Source organism: Coturnix japonica, chromosome 21 (genome assembly GCF_054131305.1).
Source record: "Coturnix japonica strain WE chromosome 21, WE-NBRP24, whole genome shotgun sequence".
Lineage (NCBI taxonomy): Eukaryota > Metazoa > Chordata > Aves > Galliformes > Phasianidae > Coturnix > Coturnix japonica.
Window position 1 is genome coordinate 2,899,490 of NC_140683.1, and position 18,469 is coordinate 2,917,958.

General features: G+C 49.0%; 1 protein-coding gene across 8 annotated transcripts in view; it reads right to left on the bottom strand.

The window, feature by feature from the left end:
- Window positions 1-3,481: 3,481 nt before the first annotated feature.
- The window catches only part of MVB12B (multivesicular body subunit 12B), a 53,167-nt gene continuing 38,179 nt past the window's right edge, over window positions 3,482-18,469 (bottom strand). For 4 of the 8 annotated variants that reach the window (XM_015879485.2, XM_015879487.3, XM_015879488.2 and 1 more), the window contains 3 exons: window positions 15,849-15,904; window positions 14,389-14,448; window positions 7,893-12,176 (listed from right to left, as the gene is read on the bottom strand). In XM_015879485.2, coding sequence (XP_015734971.1) covers window positions 12,090-12,176; window positions 14,389-14,448; window positions 15,849-15,904 — 203 coding nt within the window. In that variant the 3' untranslated portion in view covers window positions 7,893-12,089. Of the gene's footprint in view, window positions 4,358-7,892; window positions 12,177-12,791; window positions 13,731-14,388; window positions 14,449-15,848; window positions 15,905-18,469 lie in introns of those variants that run through there. The other 4 variants (XM_085520861.1, XM_085520862.1, XR_001558730.2 and 1 more) reach the window with 3 other exon arrangements.

Sequence of the window (18,469 nt, forward strand, 5' to 3'; positions counted from 1 at the left end):
CATAACTAACTGAAACACAACAGAGATGCACAATCCTTTCCATTAAAATCATGCACTCTATTTCAGGGTTAATTTACCTGTGTGTAAATGAGTCTTTGTATTCTCCTTGTCTGGTCATTGCTCTGTAGCAGTTTACCTAATTACTTTTCAGATACAACGAAGCTTGCCAAGATGAGGGTTTGTCCTGGCCAGGCCTTGGACCTGACTCACATGGCAGTAATGGTAATGCACCTTTAAGGCAAGTCGTGATCTTCTGTTGAACTACAAAAGTAACAACTGGTTTTCCTACTCTCATGGCTACTCTAATCTCATCAGCATCACTGTCTAAATCCTAAATATCCCTGCATCTGAAAAACCTCAAGGAAGTTTCTAGATAACGTGGCATGAAGCAAAAGACCCAGCAGAGTGGGCTCCCATTTCCCACTGCTTCTGTCTGAGCTGAGCTGGTACATCCCCTGACAGAAGAATGGTTTGGGAGTGAGATGGTGCAGAGAAGAGGTCCAGGGAGTCTCTGGTTCGGGGCCATTTCTTACTCACTCACTCACTCACTCACATATTTTGTGTCTTCTGCAGCCCTGGGAAACCTCTGAGATGCAGTGGTTGCCAAAAAGAATACAAATGTGTTGATAGGCAAATGAGCTTAACTTTCAAACAGGGAAACAGTAATTCACAAATCAACAGAAGTCTGCAGGCAGAGCTGCTGGCAGGGATACGCAGAGAATTCACCAAATATTTGCACAAACTGCAGGGAATGGTTAAGAAGATATTGGCAGGCAAAATGTCAGTGAACGCTCCCAGCACAGAGCGGCTGCGTTTCCTTCTGGGGACCGGTTGGGATAACGTCCATTCCTGTGCCTGGACAGCAAGGCCTTCTAAGAATGAGCTGATTAGAGCATTTGGCAACCTATAAACCTGGTGCAGCTTAACAGAAGTCTTTTAACCTTGGAGGTCTTATTTTCCTTAATAGGAGGCTGGGAAACCCCTTGTTTTCCATGGTTTGATCAGCTCATTAACGAACTGACAATATCTCGGGAGCTGCTGATACTCAATGCTTTAATAATAACATCTGCTGACTTCCTCAGGGCCCTTTTCAGAAGAAATTAGGTACAGGTTTGCATTGCAGGGAGAGCGGGGATGCTCTGAGTCTGCATCCAGCTGGGAGCAGCAGCCGGGCTGAGGCTGACACTCACAGTCTGAGCGCAGCCGTGCCGAGCTGAGCCCCACAGCCAGCACTGCCGGGGGGGCACTGACGGAGCTCCGTGCTGCCGTGGGATCTTTTTAATCTCGTTTCCTACAAAAACAAGGCTCCTGTGATCCCTGCGTGCTTGTCTGTCTGCTCAGCCTGCCCAGCGACTTTGAACTCTTTTTTTAAACTGATTTGAACCAGATTTCATAGAGAAGCAGAAGTCTCAAGGATAATTAAGTTCCTACAAGTTTCATACAAGTAGGCATTTGGGCAGAAAGTGGAATTTAGAGATAGAACAGGCAAAAAGTTTGCAATGAGATCTTCGAGTCCATCAGCTGGCTCCTGTCTGCAGCTGCCAGTGGTTGTGGGAGAGCATAAAACCTTTGAGCAATTCAGGTACAACTCAGTGCTCAGCTGGACTGAGCACAGCCCTTGTTTGGTCTTCCTTGGGTCCTGCAGGGAGCACTGTGGCTGTCTATACATCCATACACCCATGTGAGCCCGTAGCTGCTGCCACAGGACTGCACTGTGTTTTGGTGCAGGGCTCCTGGCTGCTGTCTGGGCAATGCATTTCCTGCTGGGAGTGTTCCCTTGGCAGGAAGGTGACCTAATGTGACCTCGTGGTGCCTCAGCCCCCCCGCCTCCATTCCCTTCATGCTTCATCACCCCTGTAGGCACTGCGCTCACACTCCAGCACAACCTCAGAACAGCCACCCCAGTGTGCTATACAGCCGGGGGTGGTGGCACTGCGCCGTGTCAGATGTAGCACAGCTATCATCAGCCCCAGTGCAGCGGTGCAGAGCTCACAAGGTGCTCCCAGTGGCACTACCAGCCCTATGCAGATGGGGCTGAGTGTGGGGCCGTGGGAGGAGGAAGTGCCCATGGCCAGCAGTGGCTCCAGCTCTGGCAGTGAAGCACATTCTGCAAAACACTGTCCCTTTGTCCAAACCGGAACAAAAGTTATCTAATAAAACACATCAAGAACCTTCTCTTAGTGCACTGGATTTTGGTTAAGCTGAAGTGTAGGCAGCTGAAAGCTTTGACAATAAAATAATAAAACACAAACGACACAAAGGAGAGTGGCTGGCTTAGCTGCTGCATGAAGGTAAGAAAACATTGCCAAGAGACAAACACTCCTCTTCACCTGTGGTTGGACTCTGCCAGACCGAGGAACCAAAAGCTGTGCAAACAGCAGAGAGCAGTGCAGGCCGGGCAGCAGCGCATGCAGCAATGAGAGGTGCAGCAGGAGGGCTGCATGGCAGCTGGGGCAGCATCTTCTGTCTGTGCCAGTGCAGACATCCCTGTGTGTGCGGGATCAGCTGTGCAGGTTGGCAGCACTGTGTCCCCCTGGGTGCAGCAGAAAACAGCATGCAGAAGCTGCAGCCAGCGCTGCCATGATCTGCGGCCTCGCCTTCCAAGATGAGCTTTATTTAGGTTATCCAAAATAAGATTTTATTGATAACTGAAAGAGGGAAAGAAGGAAAGAAGAAGGAAAGAAGGAAAGAAGGAAAGAAAGAAAAAGAGCTGTGGGGGGCAGCTGGCAGGGCTGAGTGTGCTGCACGGCGCTGCTCTGTGCTGCGGGAATGCTTCTGGAAACCGTGCCATGGAACAGCCTCTGTAGTACGGGCTGGGGGGAAGGCTGTAAAAGAAGCAGTGCAGAGCAGCTGGATGAATACCCATTTTACTTTAAGATCCAACACTCACAAGTCAAACTACAAAGTGGTCCCACGTGGAGCGTTCTCACGTTTTGGTTCAATCGAGCATAATTCTAGAGGTCAGATTTCACCTTTGGAAGAAAAACGTCATGAGATACCCGAGAGCTCTGGAAAAGCAGCAGCCTGGAACCCAGGTCTGCAGGGCACTGCGACATGATGCCATTGGCCTTCCTTCCCCGACGCATTGCCCGCTTTGTTAATTTCTGCTTTGCTTTAAAAAGAGGCATCTACCGTTTTGCTTCCCTGAAGAAGCTCATAATGTTATAATTCAAGTGTCAGGACAGATTAGGTTAAATGTACTGTGTGATTCCCAAAGGAAAACAAACTTCCAAACATGCTCTATTTGCCTCGTTACATGTCACGGATCGCATTAGAGCCGAACATGTAATTCTGTCGCCTAATGTGTTAAAGTTGGCATGAATTTGATTCTCTGTGCAAGGTGAGAAATTACTTAGCTAACAAAATATTTCGTTTCCTCCTCTTCGCGTTCCTTCTTTATGAGATTCTGAATGTGACATTTTCACAAAAAATCCCGACACTTATTTGTGAAAAATGTATATTAAAACCAAAACACATCAAATGGAAAGAAATCACAGATGGTTTTATTCACAAGCAGTAGAATTAATGGCCTTCTCTCCTCTTTATAAGTATTGGAAGCAGATGAGTTCATTACTATTTCACTCTAATAAGGAAAACCTGCTTTATTTTGACAAGACATCAACTTATCTGGTGTTTCTACTGAAGAACCGACCTGTTTTCTTGGAAAAACAGAAGAAAGGTTATCGATGAACAAAAGTCCAGCGCCAGCCAAAGGGAGGCCAAACAAACATCTTCATTTCGGATCACGCAGAAACGGAAATCGGGGGATTTTGAAAATGTTGCTAATTTTCAGAATAGAAAGTTTTGAAATGTTTACTTTGTGGTTGTCTTAAATTTTTACATCTTTCAACAAAGCAAGCAGAAAAGTGAAAACATCTGAAAAGGCTTTGGAAAAGAAAAGAGTCAGCATGGCTGGATAAAGCTGTGGGCTCCTTTATCTTCACAAAATCTGCACACATGGAGCAGAGTTCAGGATTTTCCTTTCTTTCTCTGTGCAGTCAAACACTTCCCAGTTCACAATCCAAGCTGTGGCGGCTGTGCCAGACCTTCAAAGTGCTGCTGGCAGCCCTTCCTGCCGCGGGATAAAACATCATGCCCCGGGGAAGCAAAAGCTGAGTCATTTTTAACCCCGACAACATTCACTGATGCGGTCATCCTGTTAGTCATGGAAATCCTGTGTTAGTTCTATTTATGCTTCTTTCAACACTCATTAACCAAGGAGTGAGAAAGTTTCATTTTAAGCTGCAGAAGATGTTTACTCTCTCTGAGGCCACGGCAATCAGTTACATGGCTTATCCATCACTTTGGAGAAGGGAAAGGATTTGGAGAAATTCCCAGGGTGAGTTAATTCTTGAAGCTGTAGGAGGGAGAAGAGGCAAAGAAAACAAACATCAACAAAAGCCACAGCAGCGCAAAGCCAAGCAGCCTGTGACGCTGCAACCCACAGCTGCTGCCAACCCGTGCCTGCTGCACCCTCAGCCAGCAGCCAGGCTGTGAGTGGGTGCAGCAGGGTGCCCCCCTTCTGGGCACAAGTGGTAGCTCCCAGTGCCTGCAGTGTGAGGCTGAGCTGGTTTGGTGAAACCAGGGGCACTTGCTTTAGGAGGTTATAAAAACACGTGCCTGAAGAGCATGTCGGGAACTTGGGAATTAATCTCCTTTAATTCAAAGGGCACTCAAAGTATGTGAGATGGGGATATTGGCTGGGGTGAGACAAGATGCCAGAGGTCATAGTGTGCACCATTGCTGGGTCAAGTTCAGAAAAATAAGAGGAGAATGAATAACAAACTTGAGTTCTAATGGTGTGACATGAGCCTCTCCCTCACCAAGAAGTCCATTTTACCCCCAGGGGTGCCTGCAAAAGGGAGAGAGCTTCCAGGACCACCAGGGCTGGGATCTATGGGGCCAGGACCCCCTGCCCAACCAACAGAGCAGCTCTGCCCCTGCTGCATACCGCCCATGCTGCTGCCTGCACCATCCCTGTGCTGGGCATCATCCTGACCCCATCCTGCCTCGCACTGAGCCTTCTCCCTGCTGCAGGGGTAGCTTTGCCCTGCAGATCATGCTGACAGCGATACTGGAGCTGAGGCCTTCCCAGTCACATTCCCCTGCTGCTGTTAAATCTCTGGCCAGCAGCAGTGCTCAACAAAGAGAGCATGAAGCAGGGCCACACAGTGCAGAATGCAGGTCATAAAAGCACGGCACCTTCCCTGTAACTCACACATCCACCCTCAACTGCCTCTCTTAAAATACAGCCCTATTTCAGAGCTGATTATAAAACCCTGTTTATTTCTGCAGAATTCATTTATAGTATTTGTAAAAAATAAGACCATGGAGCCCTGAGCCCAGCAGGGCCACTCGAAGCCTGCAGAAACCACACACAGGTGTCAGAAGCTCTACACCAGCACCAAACCCCAATGCTGTGCCAGCACTGAGCCCCAAAGCTGTGGTGAGATGATGCTGAGCACCTCCAAGAGAAGGCCCTGCATCAAGGCCCAGGGTCCTGCCTGCCTGCTGTCGGGTCACTGCAGATGGGGATTGAGGCTGTGTTAGCAAGGTGCCCTGCAGTCCCACAGGCTGCATCCTGTTGTCACCTGCTGTGCTCTGCTGCAATGCCAGCCACTCCTGGCCCTGCCTGGGCCACTTTATAGAGGATAAATGAGTTGTTCCACTAACTCACTGCCACATGCACTTGAAACACTGCCTGTGCAGCAGTGTATGCGTCATGTGTGGTCCTTTCCCCTCCAGAAAATGCTTAAGTCAACATATTCTGACTTCTGATTTTTTGACTTTGCAGCATAGAATTCAGCAGATATTTTGAACTGGTTTTCAGTAGATATTTTGGACTGGTTTACAAGGATAGACACCAACACAAACAAAAGCAAATTACCTTCATGGGGTTCATGCCATCACCTCTGCAGCGCCAGCCATGGGCAGCCAGGAGCTGTCAGCTCCGTAGCTCATTGGAGGGCTCACAGTTCCTGGTCCGACTGCTAGTGCCTCCTCTTCCCCCATGGTTTATGTCCTGTGCCTGAACTCAGATCACATCTCTTTCAGCATCCTCTCAGGTAGCTTGAGAGCACAGGAAAGGGTGTATCTGACCTCAGCCCTTGAGTCCCACCAAAACCACTCAGAAAGCCCCCGTTAGCACCAAGCATAAGGAAATGGTGACCTGTGCAGCTGGGACAGAGAGGAAAGCACCTTTGTGAGTCTCTTGTATTAAAGCCTGCAATACCTGCTCCTCTATGAGACCTTCCAATCCAAGGAGCCCAAGCCCCAGGTGAAAATGTCGACACTTGGCTGCTTCGGTGTTGGGTCAACGGGGCCAGCAGCGTGTCCCTAAGTTGCAATCAGGCTCGTCAACTAGGAAACATCACTCGAAACCCATCTGTTGATAGAGGGATCAGCAGATGTCTCGATGGAGTCGTCACTCCCTGGGAAAGAATGGTATCAGCTGTAAAGGGAACCTATCCTCTCAGACATCATTTGGAGCCTGTACTGGAAAAATGGAGTACGACTGAGGAAGGCATCCAATACTTGAGAGAAATGGCTGTGGCAGAAATGCTGTTCGATCCCATGTTTGTCCCTAAGGACCCACATGATGGCCATGACCCAGAGAAGGTGAGCAGTACTCCTGAAATATGGAAGTTCATATAATCAGCACCAGAGAGATATTCCGGTCTACTATTAATGACAGTTAACAGGTATGAAGAGCTGGATAGAAGACCTCCAGTTTTCGAGCTGATCCTTGCACTTCAAAATGCAGAAAACACACTAGCACCATCCCGTGCCTCCATTGCAGCCATCTGCCAAATAACGGAGAGACTGGACCAAATGGAGAGGAAACAAGATAGCATGCTGAAGAACTGGTCCACGGCAAGGAATCACAGTGAATCTGTGGCAGTCTCAGCCATCAGACGCGAATGTCCACCTGCTTGAGTGAATAACCGCAGTGAGCCTATGTCACATGGTGCCATGTGGAACTACCTGCGTGAGCATGGAGAGGATATGAGGAGGTGGCACGATGAACCCACTTATGCACTACAAGAACGGGTGAGAGAATTAGAAGAGAGGTCAACCACTACTGAGATTGCTTCTACTGCTACAGGTAACCAATAGAGGGGCCCTACCCTCAGCCAGGGGGGGAGAGGGATAACAGAGTGTATTGGACCGTGTGGATTCGATGGCCTGGCACATCAGAACCACATTTAAGAACTGGGAGAAACATTTAGCAGAAACCACCTGGCTGGTAAACACCCGAGGATCAGCCAACTGAGACGGCCCTACGCAGTCCAACTCCCTGCGTACCGTGGAGGGAGACCGTGGTGCATGTAAAGAATATGCCGGGAAAAGCGGTTTGGGTCCTCCCAGCCTCTGGAAAGGGGAGACCCCTCCGTGGAACTGTTTTTGCACAAGGACCTGGATGCACTTGGTGGGTGATGCAGAAGGATGGGGATGTTCAATGTGTGCCACAGGGGAATCTGACGCTGGGGGAGTGCAGACGGTGATTCCATGTGTGTGTATATATGTATGTATGTGCATATGTAATGCATGTTAATTACTGTTCTGTTTGTATGTTGATAAATATTAAGCATGATGAAGCGATGTGGAATAAGGGGTGGAATGTTGTGGTTTTGTAATTTGGTTGGTGTTCCAGGTGCTTCAGTTAAAACCAGCGTGCTGTAGTGGATTTCAGAGTAGCTCTGACTGATGTTTAATTCCTCTTGACACATTCTAACTCCAAGTTTGGGATACAAAGAGGCCAGCGCAGTAACGGTGATGAGCCCAAACCAGCACACTGGTCCCAGGGCCGAGTGTTTCTGCTCCCACGGGCAGGAGCTGTGGCACTGTACACTTCTTAAGCTCTAAATTTAACACATACATAAAGCAGAGAATAAACCAATTAAAACAGATTTTATTTAACAAATTATATTAAGAGTACAGATTGTTATCACACAATGAAACTTCCCTTTGTAAAATACAGGAGAGTCATCTAAAATAAATATAAAAGGTAGTAACATTCATTAGATTAATGCACAGTAAATTTGTTTTCAATAACCCAACAAAATGCATAGCATCTCAAAACAACACTTTCCAACCACATAAAAGGTTTCTCTCCTCCACTTGCATGAATGACATTTAGAACTGCTGCTGTTTGGAAACAATTTCACAATAACTGACCAAAACATCCAAACTGTTTGGCTTCCCTGTAAGGAACAAAGTGAGCAGCACCACACTGAGCCTTTCCTTTAGCAGGCAGCACCCTCCCTACCTGCAGCACTCTGACCTTATGGCTCAGAACAGCAAACACTGACCCCACACAGCTGCCCCAGTGCTGGGATCTTTGCTGGTCAAGGCTGAGGCTGAGTTAATGTTCAATGCAGACACATTGTGGGAGGAAGGCAGTGGGGCACAGCAGCCGTAGGGCTGGGTCTCCATTGCCAAGCCCTCATTCTGCCAGCATTGCTGCTTTGCTGGATGAGCACAGCAGGGACATTATCTTTTTCCTTTTTTAAAGACACCGGTAAACCAAGTGCTGCAGGCTCCATTTTATGCAGCTGCTTGTGCTGCTCTTTTGGGAAAGGGACAAGGAGAGTCACAGCAGCCCTGCCAGGTGTCACCAGGTGAGCACACAAAAAAACCCAAGGTTTAATCAACAACATCCTACTACACAGAAGGCTCTCAGGGGATCCTCTCCTACAAACATCGGGATAACTGCAGTGACAGGCAAAGGAGAAAAGTCTGACAAAGCTTATTTCTACAAACTACAGCTATAAATCACTCCCACAGGAAGACATCTGCTATGTCTGGCCACGCTTGATCACAAAGTTCACAATCCACGTTACTTTCTGCACTAACATCTTGCCTTTCCATAATTAACACATTAGACATCACTGTCTGTCCTGGATAGTCCATGAGTTACCTCAGTATGCTCTTTGCTGAGGGAAATCCAGGAGGCAGCATGCCACTACTAATTCACATCAGAAGGTATACTGTACAGTAACTAAACTGCTGCTGCTTTTCTGTTTCTTGCAGATACACAAATCTGGTGGGTAACTCGGTAAACTAATTTCTCCATTAGCCACAACATTAAGCTAGCTGGTGTCTAGTTTTGTTCTAGAAAGAGAGACAAGGTAGCCAAACGCATCTGGCAAAGCTCTGCAAATCCACTTCTGTTGTCCCATGTATGCTTCAGAAGGCTCCTCTACAGCCACACAACACTGGTATCAGGCTGACTGAACACTGACTCCCTGGGCAACGCCAGCACACTGCACGTTGGACAGGGAAGGTGGAAGATGCAGAGATGCTTGTGCGGACTCCAGCGTTATCGCTGCAAGGATGCAAGGACCAGCCTTGCAATGAGCAACCGAGAGTACAAAAGTTACAGAACAGTACAAAAACTGCCTGCAAAAATACTGACCTGGTACCCACAGTCTGGGGATGCAGAGGTGCAGCAAGAAAGCTTCCTAAAATCAGTGGATCATGAAAATGACACACAAAACCAGCCAAGTTGTGCTGCATCACACCATCCTTCTAAGTAGAGACTCTGAGCTCTCTCCCTTTGGAAATGCCAACAGGCTGTTAGACTCTGGTTAGCTCGGCAGAGAGCACAACTGGCCTTCAGGACTCAGAACATCCCTACTGTGCTCATACAGAGAGAACTGCAGCTGCACTTTCCATACTTTCAGGAACAGCTATCTTCTGCAGTGCCATGGTGCAGAAACACTGTAAAGACCAACTTTATCTTCCAAATTTATTTGCAGATGCATCCCGGAAGTAGATTTGCTAGTGTAAGAGAAGAGAGGAGAACCAACTATACAAATACATCTGGAAGATTTCTTAGATGCTTGTGCCAGCTGCCTGTCCTGTCAGCATTTTGAGCCATCCAGTGTTTCTTGTAGTGTACTGAGGAGAAAGCTGAACCTACTACTTGAAGAAGGCTAAGCTATACAAAAGCACAAGTGTTACCTGCTCTAAGCTACATCTCACAGGAAGAGACTCAATGCCTGTTTCCTCAAGGCATCCCCAAGGAGAGATGCCCTGGATCAGAGCCTGGCAGTGCCCAAAGCCACTCCTCACCACTTTGGCATGTGGAGAGGTGGTGGGACCAGATATTCCTCCAGATATGCCCCCATCTCCTGGGAGCAAAAGCTGACCCTCAAGCTTGGCGCTGTCTCTGCAGCCCTCGCTCCTCTGCCATCAGCAATGGGGAACGCTGGCTATCTATAGCTCTGCTGTCCCAATGTGATGAGGAATGTACCACCGCAGCCAGCTTCCACCTACCTGCAGCATCCACTGTACTACAAGAGAAGCTATGAATGGATGCCACAGAAAACTACAGGACAAATTACAAGCAGAAACACAGAACGACAAAAGATGGATGATATGGGCATACTACTACTGCATAGAGTGGATTTGAACTTCAAGTGAACCTGAGCCAAATGACCAGGCTGCCATGGTGTGTTCATTTGTCGATGTCGGCATCATCAATCTAGCCTTTGTGAAGCTTGGCAGTGAGGTCTGGCTTTGCTTTCCTGCAGGATAAATAAGAACTACAAATGGTACTGCAACCTTCAAGTAAATGAGCACTTCCAGGGGGTCACTCAAACCTCCAGAGCTGATGCAAATGAAATAGCTTTAATTCTTTTGACAAAATTATGACACACCTGCAACTGAATCTGCCTGTGCTTTCAAATCACACAGCCTTGCTTTACAGAGGCAGTTTTAGAAAATGATTACCTGATTGGAAGAAGTTGACGAACTGGAATCAGACTATCCTGAATGTTAAGGTATTTTGTGCTCATTATCCCAGAAATACGATATGGTGCCTTAAAACCAGAAATGAGTCTTTGGACAAGGAATACTTTACATATGTACAAATAAAAAATACAAGCTGACAGTACAAAACCTACCGTTAAGTCACCATTCCATCCGACTAGAAAATACAAGATCCATCAAAAGCAGTGCAAAGCAGGTCAGCGCATACACTTGACCCAGACAGAGCGCGGCAATACTGTTATTTGTTACTATGGCAATTGCATTTCAATGGGGTTAGGTAATCATTATTTTACAATACAAAAAGTTGTTCGTTTTAACACTTACTTTAAAATTGCCATTTCGCTGCCATGATGTAGCTTTGTTCTACAGCAGAAACTCAAAAAAAGCAGCAGAGTCAGATAGGCATTTCTCAATAACTTATTACAGCAACAGACTTTTCCAAGACATGCATTCAGCTCTGGAGCGAGCTCACAAGGAGGCTGAGGTCAGGGCTTTATGCACCAGCTCTCAGCCTATGCTACGCCAGAGTTCAGTGCTTCCCTCTAGAGTGCCGAAGGGAACGGGCACGCCTCTTGTTTTAGCAGCCATGAGGCGAAAATGAGAGACCTGCTCCACGCCACAGGCGGGCAGCAGCATCCAGCTGTCAGCAGGGCATGGCTCAGCACAGCTCACAGTCAGCATCAAGCCCAGGGCAGCCAGGATGTTTGTCACTCGAGGTCCCTGTGCATAGCAGAGGAATCCCAGCACAGCCCGTGCTCTGTGCTGCCTCCATTTACCAGCTGCTGGGGAGCGGCCCAATGTAGGCCTGAGTGAGAGACCCTGGCTCCACGTGCCCATGGCTAAAACAAAGAGCTGAGCCTGGGCTGATGGCGGTGGAGCTGCCGGTCACTCGGATCTGGGCAGTGCCACCACCAAGCACCATAGGAGGGGTGGGACATGAGGGCTGGGCCTGGCTGTGCAGCCTGGGCTCCACTGCTGACGGCTGAGTCTTCTTTCTCAGGGCTCGCTGCCCAGCGTTCCCGATCGTCTGTCTGTGAGCTCACCGTTGGCGGTGCACAGCGCTTTGCTACAGTTGGCTGCTTTGTGACCGTCCTACAGCAGGGGATATGGGAATAGGGGCAACCAGGGGCTGCCGGGCGGTCATACTCACGTGGACACGCATCTGCGGCAGCGGCCGAAGGGCTGCGAGGTCCGACGGGCGGAGCGGGGCACACGGAAGTGGTGCGGGGCGGGGTGAGGCCGGAGCAGCGGGGCCCGGCACCGCGTCCCGCTCAGTAGTACGCGCGTATGGCCGCTCCGGCGCCGGTGGCCCCTCAGGACGGTGGGACGGGTGGGCAACGCGTGGGGCTGGGCGGCAGGCGGGCGGCCGCGCTCTGCTCCGTCCTGAAGCTGTAGTCGTACTGCGGGAAATGACACAGAGGCACCGCTGGGACACCAGCCTGCGGCCACGGGGGGAACGTCCCGAGTGGGAGCTGGGGCGGGGGGTGCCGGGCAGCCCCGCCTGTGCCTCGCAGGAGAATCGCCCCTCTCCCACAGACCCGCGGTAACCACGGAGCTGCGCAGCGCGGGGCCGTCCCCGCAGCGCCACCTGGCGGCACTCGGCACCGCGGCACAGCGCCGGGCGGGGCCGAGCCACGGCCGCACCGGGACCGCGAGCGGGCGGCATCGTCTGCGGGCGGAGCGGGATCCGCGCGGTGCAGGGAGCCCGTCCGGCACTAGGGGGTGCTCGGCCACCGCGCCCGGGCTGCGCCGCGCCGTGTCTCCGTGTCTCGGTGCCTCCCGCCCCGCTCCGCGTCACCGGGTACGCGCGGCGCGACGGGAGTTGGCGCTGCCACAGTAACCACGGTAACCGCCGCACCGCGCCGAGCTGCCATCTTGTGATGCCACAGCGCCTTGTAATTGGGAGCACGTCTTCATTAATTGCACCTCAATGTCATGATGTCACAGCCGGCAGCACCACCCCGAGCTACGGCAGCAATAAGCCTCATTTTTCAACAAACAAACGCATAAAGATGTCAGCTCAAACTGTTTACTAATTAACACTTAAAAAGACACAAATTAGATATGCGTGGCTAAGAGCAATTATAATCAAGACGAATTTCTCTAGTCATTTGGGAGCTGAAAAAAATGCCTAATTGCTGGAACCAATGTTTTAAAAACTGAAATCATGCCAGTTAGCAAATATGTTCATTTAAAGAACATTTCATGTGACTGCACTCCAGAGAATTGACTACAAACATGAGAACAAGGAGAAATATTTCGGTATGAAATGAAAATTTAAAGCTCCTTTAGATTTACAACTTCTTCATTAAACATATTTGCAAAGAGCAGCCTATGAAAACTTGGAGCGATTAAGTGGTTAAATGGACAGCCTTCCTTGTCAGCTTAAAGAGAATGATTAATATTAGATGTGCACTTCGCTAATTAGACTCCAGACTTTCAGCCCAATGCTGGGCTAACAAGGAAGCCTCGCTCAGAGCCGAGGCCTGGAGCAGCACGAGCAGCACAGCTCAATGTGCTGCTGGAGCTGCACACACAGCACAGCCCTGCTGCTGCACAGCTGCACCACCTGCAGCCCGCCTGCCTCACCTGGACACACGCAGGGGAGCTGCCCTGCCTGGGACATGAGAACCAGCAAGCACAACTTGCTGCAGCCCTGCAAGGAGATGGCGTGCGTCCATTCTGCTCCTCACTGCCATACATCCATTGAACTATGGGCAAACTGTGCCCACACCTTAAAACCAAGCATCCTCACCCTCCGCTTTCACTGGGCTTCACCATTTGCTCCCTAGCACTGAAGTCATGCAGTTCTTGGGCCTGGTACAGTGAGAGGCTGGCTCCAGACACAGCGTGAGTGCGCAGAATAGAACTGGCCCCTATTTTCCCTGATTTCCCTGGCACGGTGGGGTCCTTTCATTCGCTCACTGTGCAGGTTGGAGGATGGGTGCACACATCTGCAAACGTAGCAACAGAGAACAATAACTCTTGGAATTCTCTGGGAATACTTTTTGCAAGGCATGTAGCTCCAGGGAAAACATTCTTGCTGCTTTGGAAATCCAGAAGATTTGCTGTAATGGTGCTATTGCTTGCAAGGGAAATAAAGCCATGCAGAAACTCGCAATATTTATATGTGCAGCTATCTATGTGCAGACAAGATACTTCATCAAGGAATATGGGCTGCATAATTAGACTTTTCATTACTCTGAAAAATACATAGCCTGCAGTGGATCAGGAGGGTGTGAGGAAATGGGGCAGGTGCCAGCACCTCTGCCCACCTCCCAGCACACACTGCCTTTAACCCTGATGGTGTTTGTTTGTGACCAAGGATGTACACAGGCAGTACCTGCTGATAACAAGAAAGAAATGTTAAATAAGAGACATCTGGAAATGAAGGGCAGCAGACTTTGCCACTAGATTCAACACCTAAAGCTTCAGTAGGCACAAATCACAGGTGTTTCTAATTCCATATTAACTACTTGACTCAACACTGACTTCATCCACAAGTAGTGACTTGGGAAAGACAAGAGAGCTTTGCCACAGGGCAGAGGATCTTGCAACCAAATAAGCACAGATCTCACACAGCTTTTGCTCAGTGCTTGGCTGGGTACCTACCTCCTTTTCGATTTCTGCAAGGGTTTTGATTGTGATGCCCAGGAGATCAACTGGCTGCATCTGTGGGAGAAAAAAGAAACAAACATCCAATTGAGTTGTTTTTTTTTTCCTTGTTGTTTTGTTTTCATATTGTTTGTAGCTAGCAAATACCACCAGAGACTTAGAGGCACCATCTGTAAATGCACACATAATCCTATTTCTTGGTGCACCACAAGAGTGAAGAAGCAGAAGCTGGTTTAGGGATAACAGCTCTAATGCCTTTCTCCCTAACTGGGGACAGCTGACACTGATCACCATGTCGCTTCATGACAGGTCAATCCTCAGCCACCCCGCTGCCCTCAGCACATGCTCTGCACTGCCCACAGACTTTGTTCGGCCGCAGCACGCAGGTGTGAGTGGCACGGGCAGGGAAAGCTGCGACCAAACTGACCATATGGTGGCAATGGTGTCTAAAGGATCTGAAGGGAGGATTAGCACAGCCTAATCTCTCTGCATTTGTCCTCGCAGTAGGGGTCCCAGCTTTCTGGGAATAACGGCCCATAAACAACCCTTGCAAAGAGCAATGGCTGTGGAAAAACCCCATCCAGCTGCACACACAGGTTGTGTCAGTGAGAAAAAGGATGTATGAAGCAGGAGCATGGTGGGAAAAATCAGACACAGCTGACAGCTCTGCATTTGCTGTAAGAGCTTCTCATAAATTGACTTTAAAAGAGATACTGTTTTAGCCATTAGATAGATTAAAGAACTGGTAATGGGATGCAGGGCCTCTAAGCTCCAGCCCACCAACTCCAGTCAGTGCTGTGGGGCTGCCATGCCCTGCAGGATGCCGTACTGAGTGGATCCATGGGGATGCCCCAGTTGTGCTGCTGTGTTATGCATGGGGACCTCTCTGCTCTGCTGCTGCGCCAGAGATTCCCTGACTTAAATAATCTCTCAAGCCAGAGGGCAACAGGAATGCTAGAATCATTTTTCTCTTGCTGTTCCTGCTCCTCGTGCCCTGCAGAGGTCCAGCTGCGGTGTCATTAGGACTCAAGCACCTCTCTAAACTTTCCAGGCTGGAATTGGTAAACATGATGGCACAGCTTCACCTTGGAATTGGATTTCTGCCAGTGTAGCCATGGCAACCCTGCTATCTAGGGTCAGACGCAGCTCCTCGGCTCCACATGCAGCCACCAGTGCTCACAGCAATTTAACAGCTCTGCAAGGCCCGGGTGATGCCATATACACTTGGTTTTAGGGCAGAGGAAGCGGCGGTGCTGCTAAGGGTGCTTGGAGCATCGCACCTCAGGTGAGGCAGTGGGAGGAGGGAGCCTGGTCTGGCCAGGGCACAGCATCTGGCATCACGCACATTTATACTGCTGCATCAGTGGCAATATAAATGTGGTAGACATGAGTATTTGCAGCTTTGTAAGCACTCCCCACAAACTACAGACATGGGAAGAAGAACGAAGACAACTCACCCCTTCAGGAGCACAGGCAAACTTCTCTGAGATCATGAAAGGCACTCCATCCATGGCTGTGAGGGACAGAACAAGCAGAGATGTTACTTTTCCAGCTCACTTCTGCTGTGCAACTTCACGCTCACAAAAACATTCCAAGTGTACATGGCAGTGACATCCGATACTCCATGGAAATTACTGCCAATGATTTCTCCCTTCAATCTCCCAGCAGTTTCTCTCCATTCAAGACACAGCTGGGTTAGTCCCTACAAAGTCAGGAGCTCGATGAACCCTCCCTGCTCAATCCACATGTAATTTCATGCTCTCAGTTTTAAGTTTGCTTCCAACTCGGTCCAGCTGCCAAAACAGGATGGTGTTTGCAATGTAAAACAAACACTCTAAAATGACAGATATTTATTTACCACTCCCACAGAGATCCATCTGAGCTGACTTGGTGTCCTGACAAGAGGAGAAGGAAAATACCTGGTTCATGTAACTTTCACCTTCCAAATGCAAAGCTGTAACTACTGTTACCCGGGCAGAACTACTGCCAGCCCCTTCCCTTGCCCAGCTGCAACTGCTGGAGATTCAACAGCAAGAAATAGAGCTTAAACAAAACACAAACGGCCTCTGGAGGACAGAAACCAGTGAAGTAGAGGACAGGCACACGGACACGTCGCTGTGCCAGGCACTCCCTGCAGCACCACCTTAATGATATTTATTAAGAGGATTTTTTTTTCTATTTTAATGTCTTGTATATTCTGCTCAGATAACGCAGTGATGCTCAGTGTTCCTGTCTTGTTATCACTGCCTTGGAAACTTCACAGAAATCTTCCCACAAGATATGTCAGTACAAGTGAGCCACTTATTTCTGATGCATGTATCTCAGCAATTTCCACACAAGGATGAAAAGGGCACATTTCTAAGGCAGAGTGCAGCCCCAGACACACACGCTTTGTGTCAGTTACACCTCTAAATTTCAGCTCTTAAGGAAATAAAAACTTCAACCAGACCAAGTTTAACCCCTGAAATGCCCTCCAGTAATCCTCAAATAGGGTTTTCTTTCACAAAGCATCTGCACCCCTGTAGCCCTCATCTCCCCGCTTGCTGTTTCCTCACTGCCAGCGCGTTATTACGTTAGTGATTTAATGAGTCATTTAAGAATACTCAGCATCTCACACTCTGTCTATTTTTGACTTAAAGCATCAAACCAAATGAAAACAAAACCCCGCTCCGCTGAGATCATTTCATTATCAAAGGTGTTGGGTGGAAGCCGCGGTGTTTCATGAAACAAAAGGAAACAGATGAAAAGCAGCATCGCAAAACCCTGCGAAGTTCTGAACCTGAAGGACCATCTGCATCCGCTGCCCCAACAGAAGCTGCTCCGATTGCTCACACACTGGTGTTTGTGCGGGACAAGCGTGGTGCCCTGCGCCCGCACTGCTGCACCAGGAGCAGCTGAATGCAGGGCGTGCCAAGGGCCCAGCAGCACAATTAGCACTCTCCCAAACAAACGAGCTTCAACAGAGCTGTAATTAAGCAGGCCTGTAATTAAGTATATGCCCTTTATCCTAATGATCATACTTAAAAATGGCATGATGCATGGAAGCGTGTTATTAATGCCGCAGTCCCAAAGCGCAGGGAATGTGCACAGGAGCTGGCGTGGCAGCCCCGTCACACTACAGGGAAAAAGCAGAAGGCAAGAAGCTTGCTCAGCAGCTCTGCACAGCCAGACAGGACTCGAGGCACCTACACACACCGTGCCACAGTGAGCCAAGCGATGGCTGGTGCTGCACTGTGCCCACAGTCGAGCAGAGCCCGGCATCACACTGCTGTGCTGGGGCAGGCAGTGGGAGGGAGGGCCTGCCGAGAACCACTGCACTGCACCCGGACAGCTTCTCCCCTGCATGGAATTACATCTGCAACAGATCAGGGAGCTGCTTGCACCGCTCTCAAAACCAGCAAGAAACACATGGATCTCAGGAAGAAAAATGTCAGCGCCGTTTACTGTCTCTGAGGAGCAGCTCCTCCCTGAAGGTCACAACCAATTAGCTCGTCTGCTGGAATCAGAAGAGTGCCAAGAGCCCACAGCCAGAAGTGCTGAGCCCAAACTCCAGAGAAGTCCATCTCCCCCCAGCCCCGGCTGTAAACACGAGCTGTTAGCTGACTTAGAAACAATCCCTGCGCCACAAGGAGAACCGTCATCCACCACGAGCTCACAGAGATGCTGCCTTCTGTGCTGCAGACTCCAACTAAATCGTGGTTGTCAAATTAGTAATTCATCTTTCTAGAATAACTATATTTTTAGCAAAGCCACCAGATTTAAATAATCAGAACTGCCAATGCTACCCTCATTTAAACGTGCTGACGAACTTTCACAGGCAGCATCAGTTAACATAATGAGTTTCTGGATGACAAAGAACTTCAGACCATAGCCCTCTACACTACCCGTCTTAATAAGCACTTGTTCTTTTCTACAATGCGCACATGAAAGAAGAATCTAAATAATAATTGCTGTAATTATCTTGAAAAAGATGTGGTGATTAATGGTGATTATGAAAATCTGTATCATTGTTCATTGAAATCTCCAATCATGGGATGGTTTCTTGAAGCAGCCATTGCTGAAGGCCGCGGAGCACAAC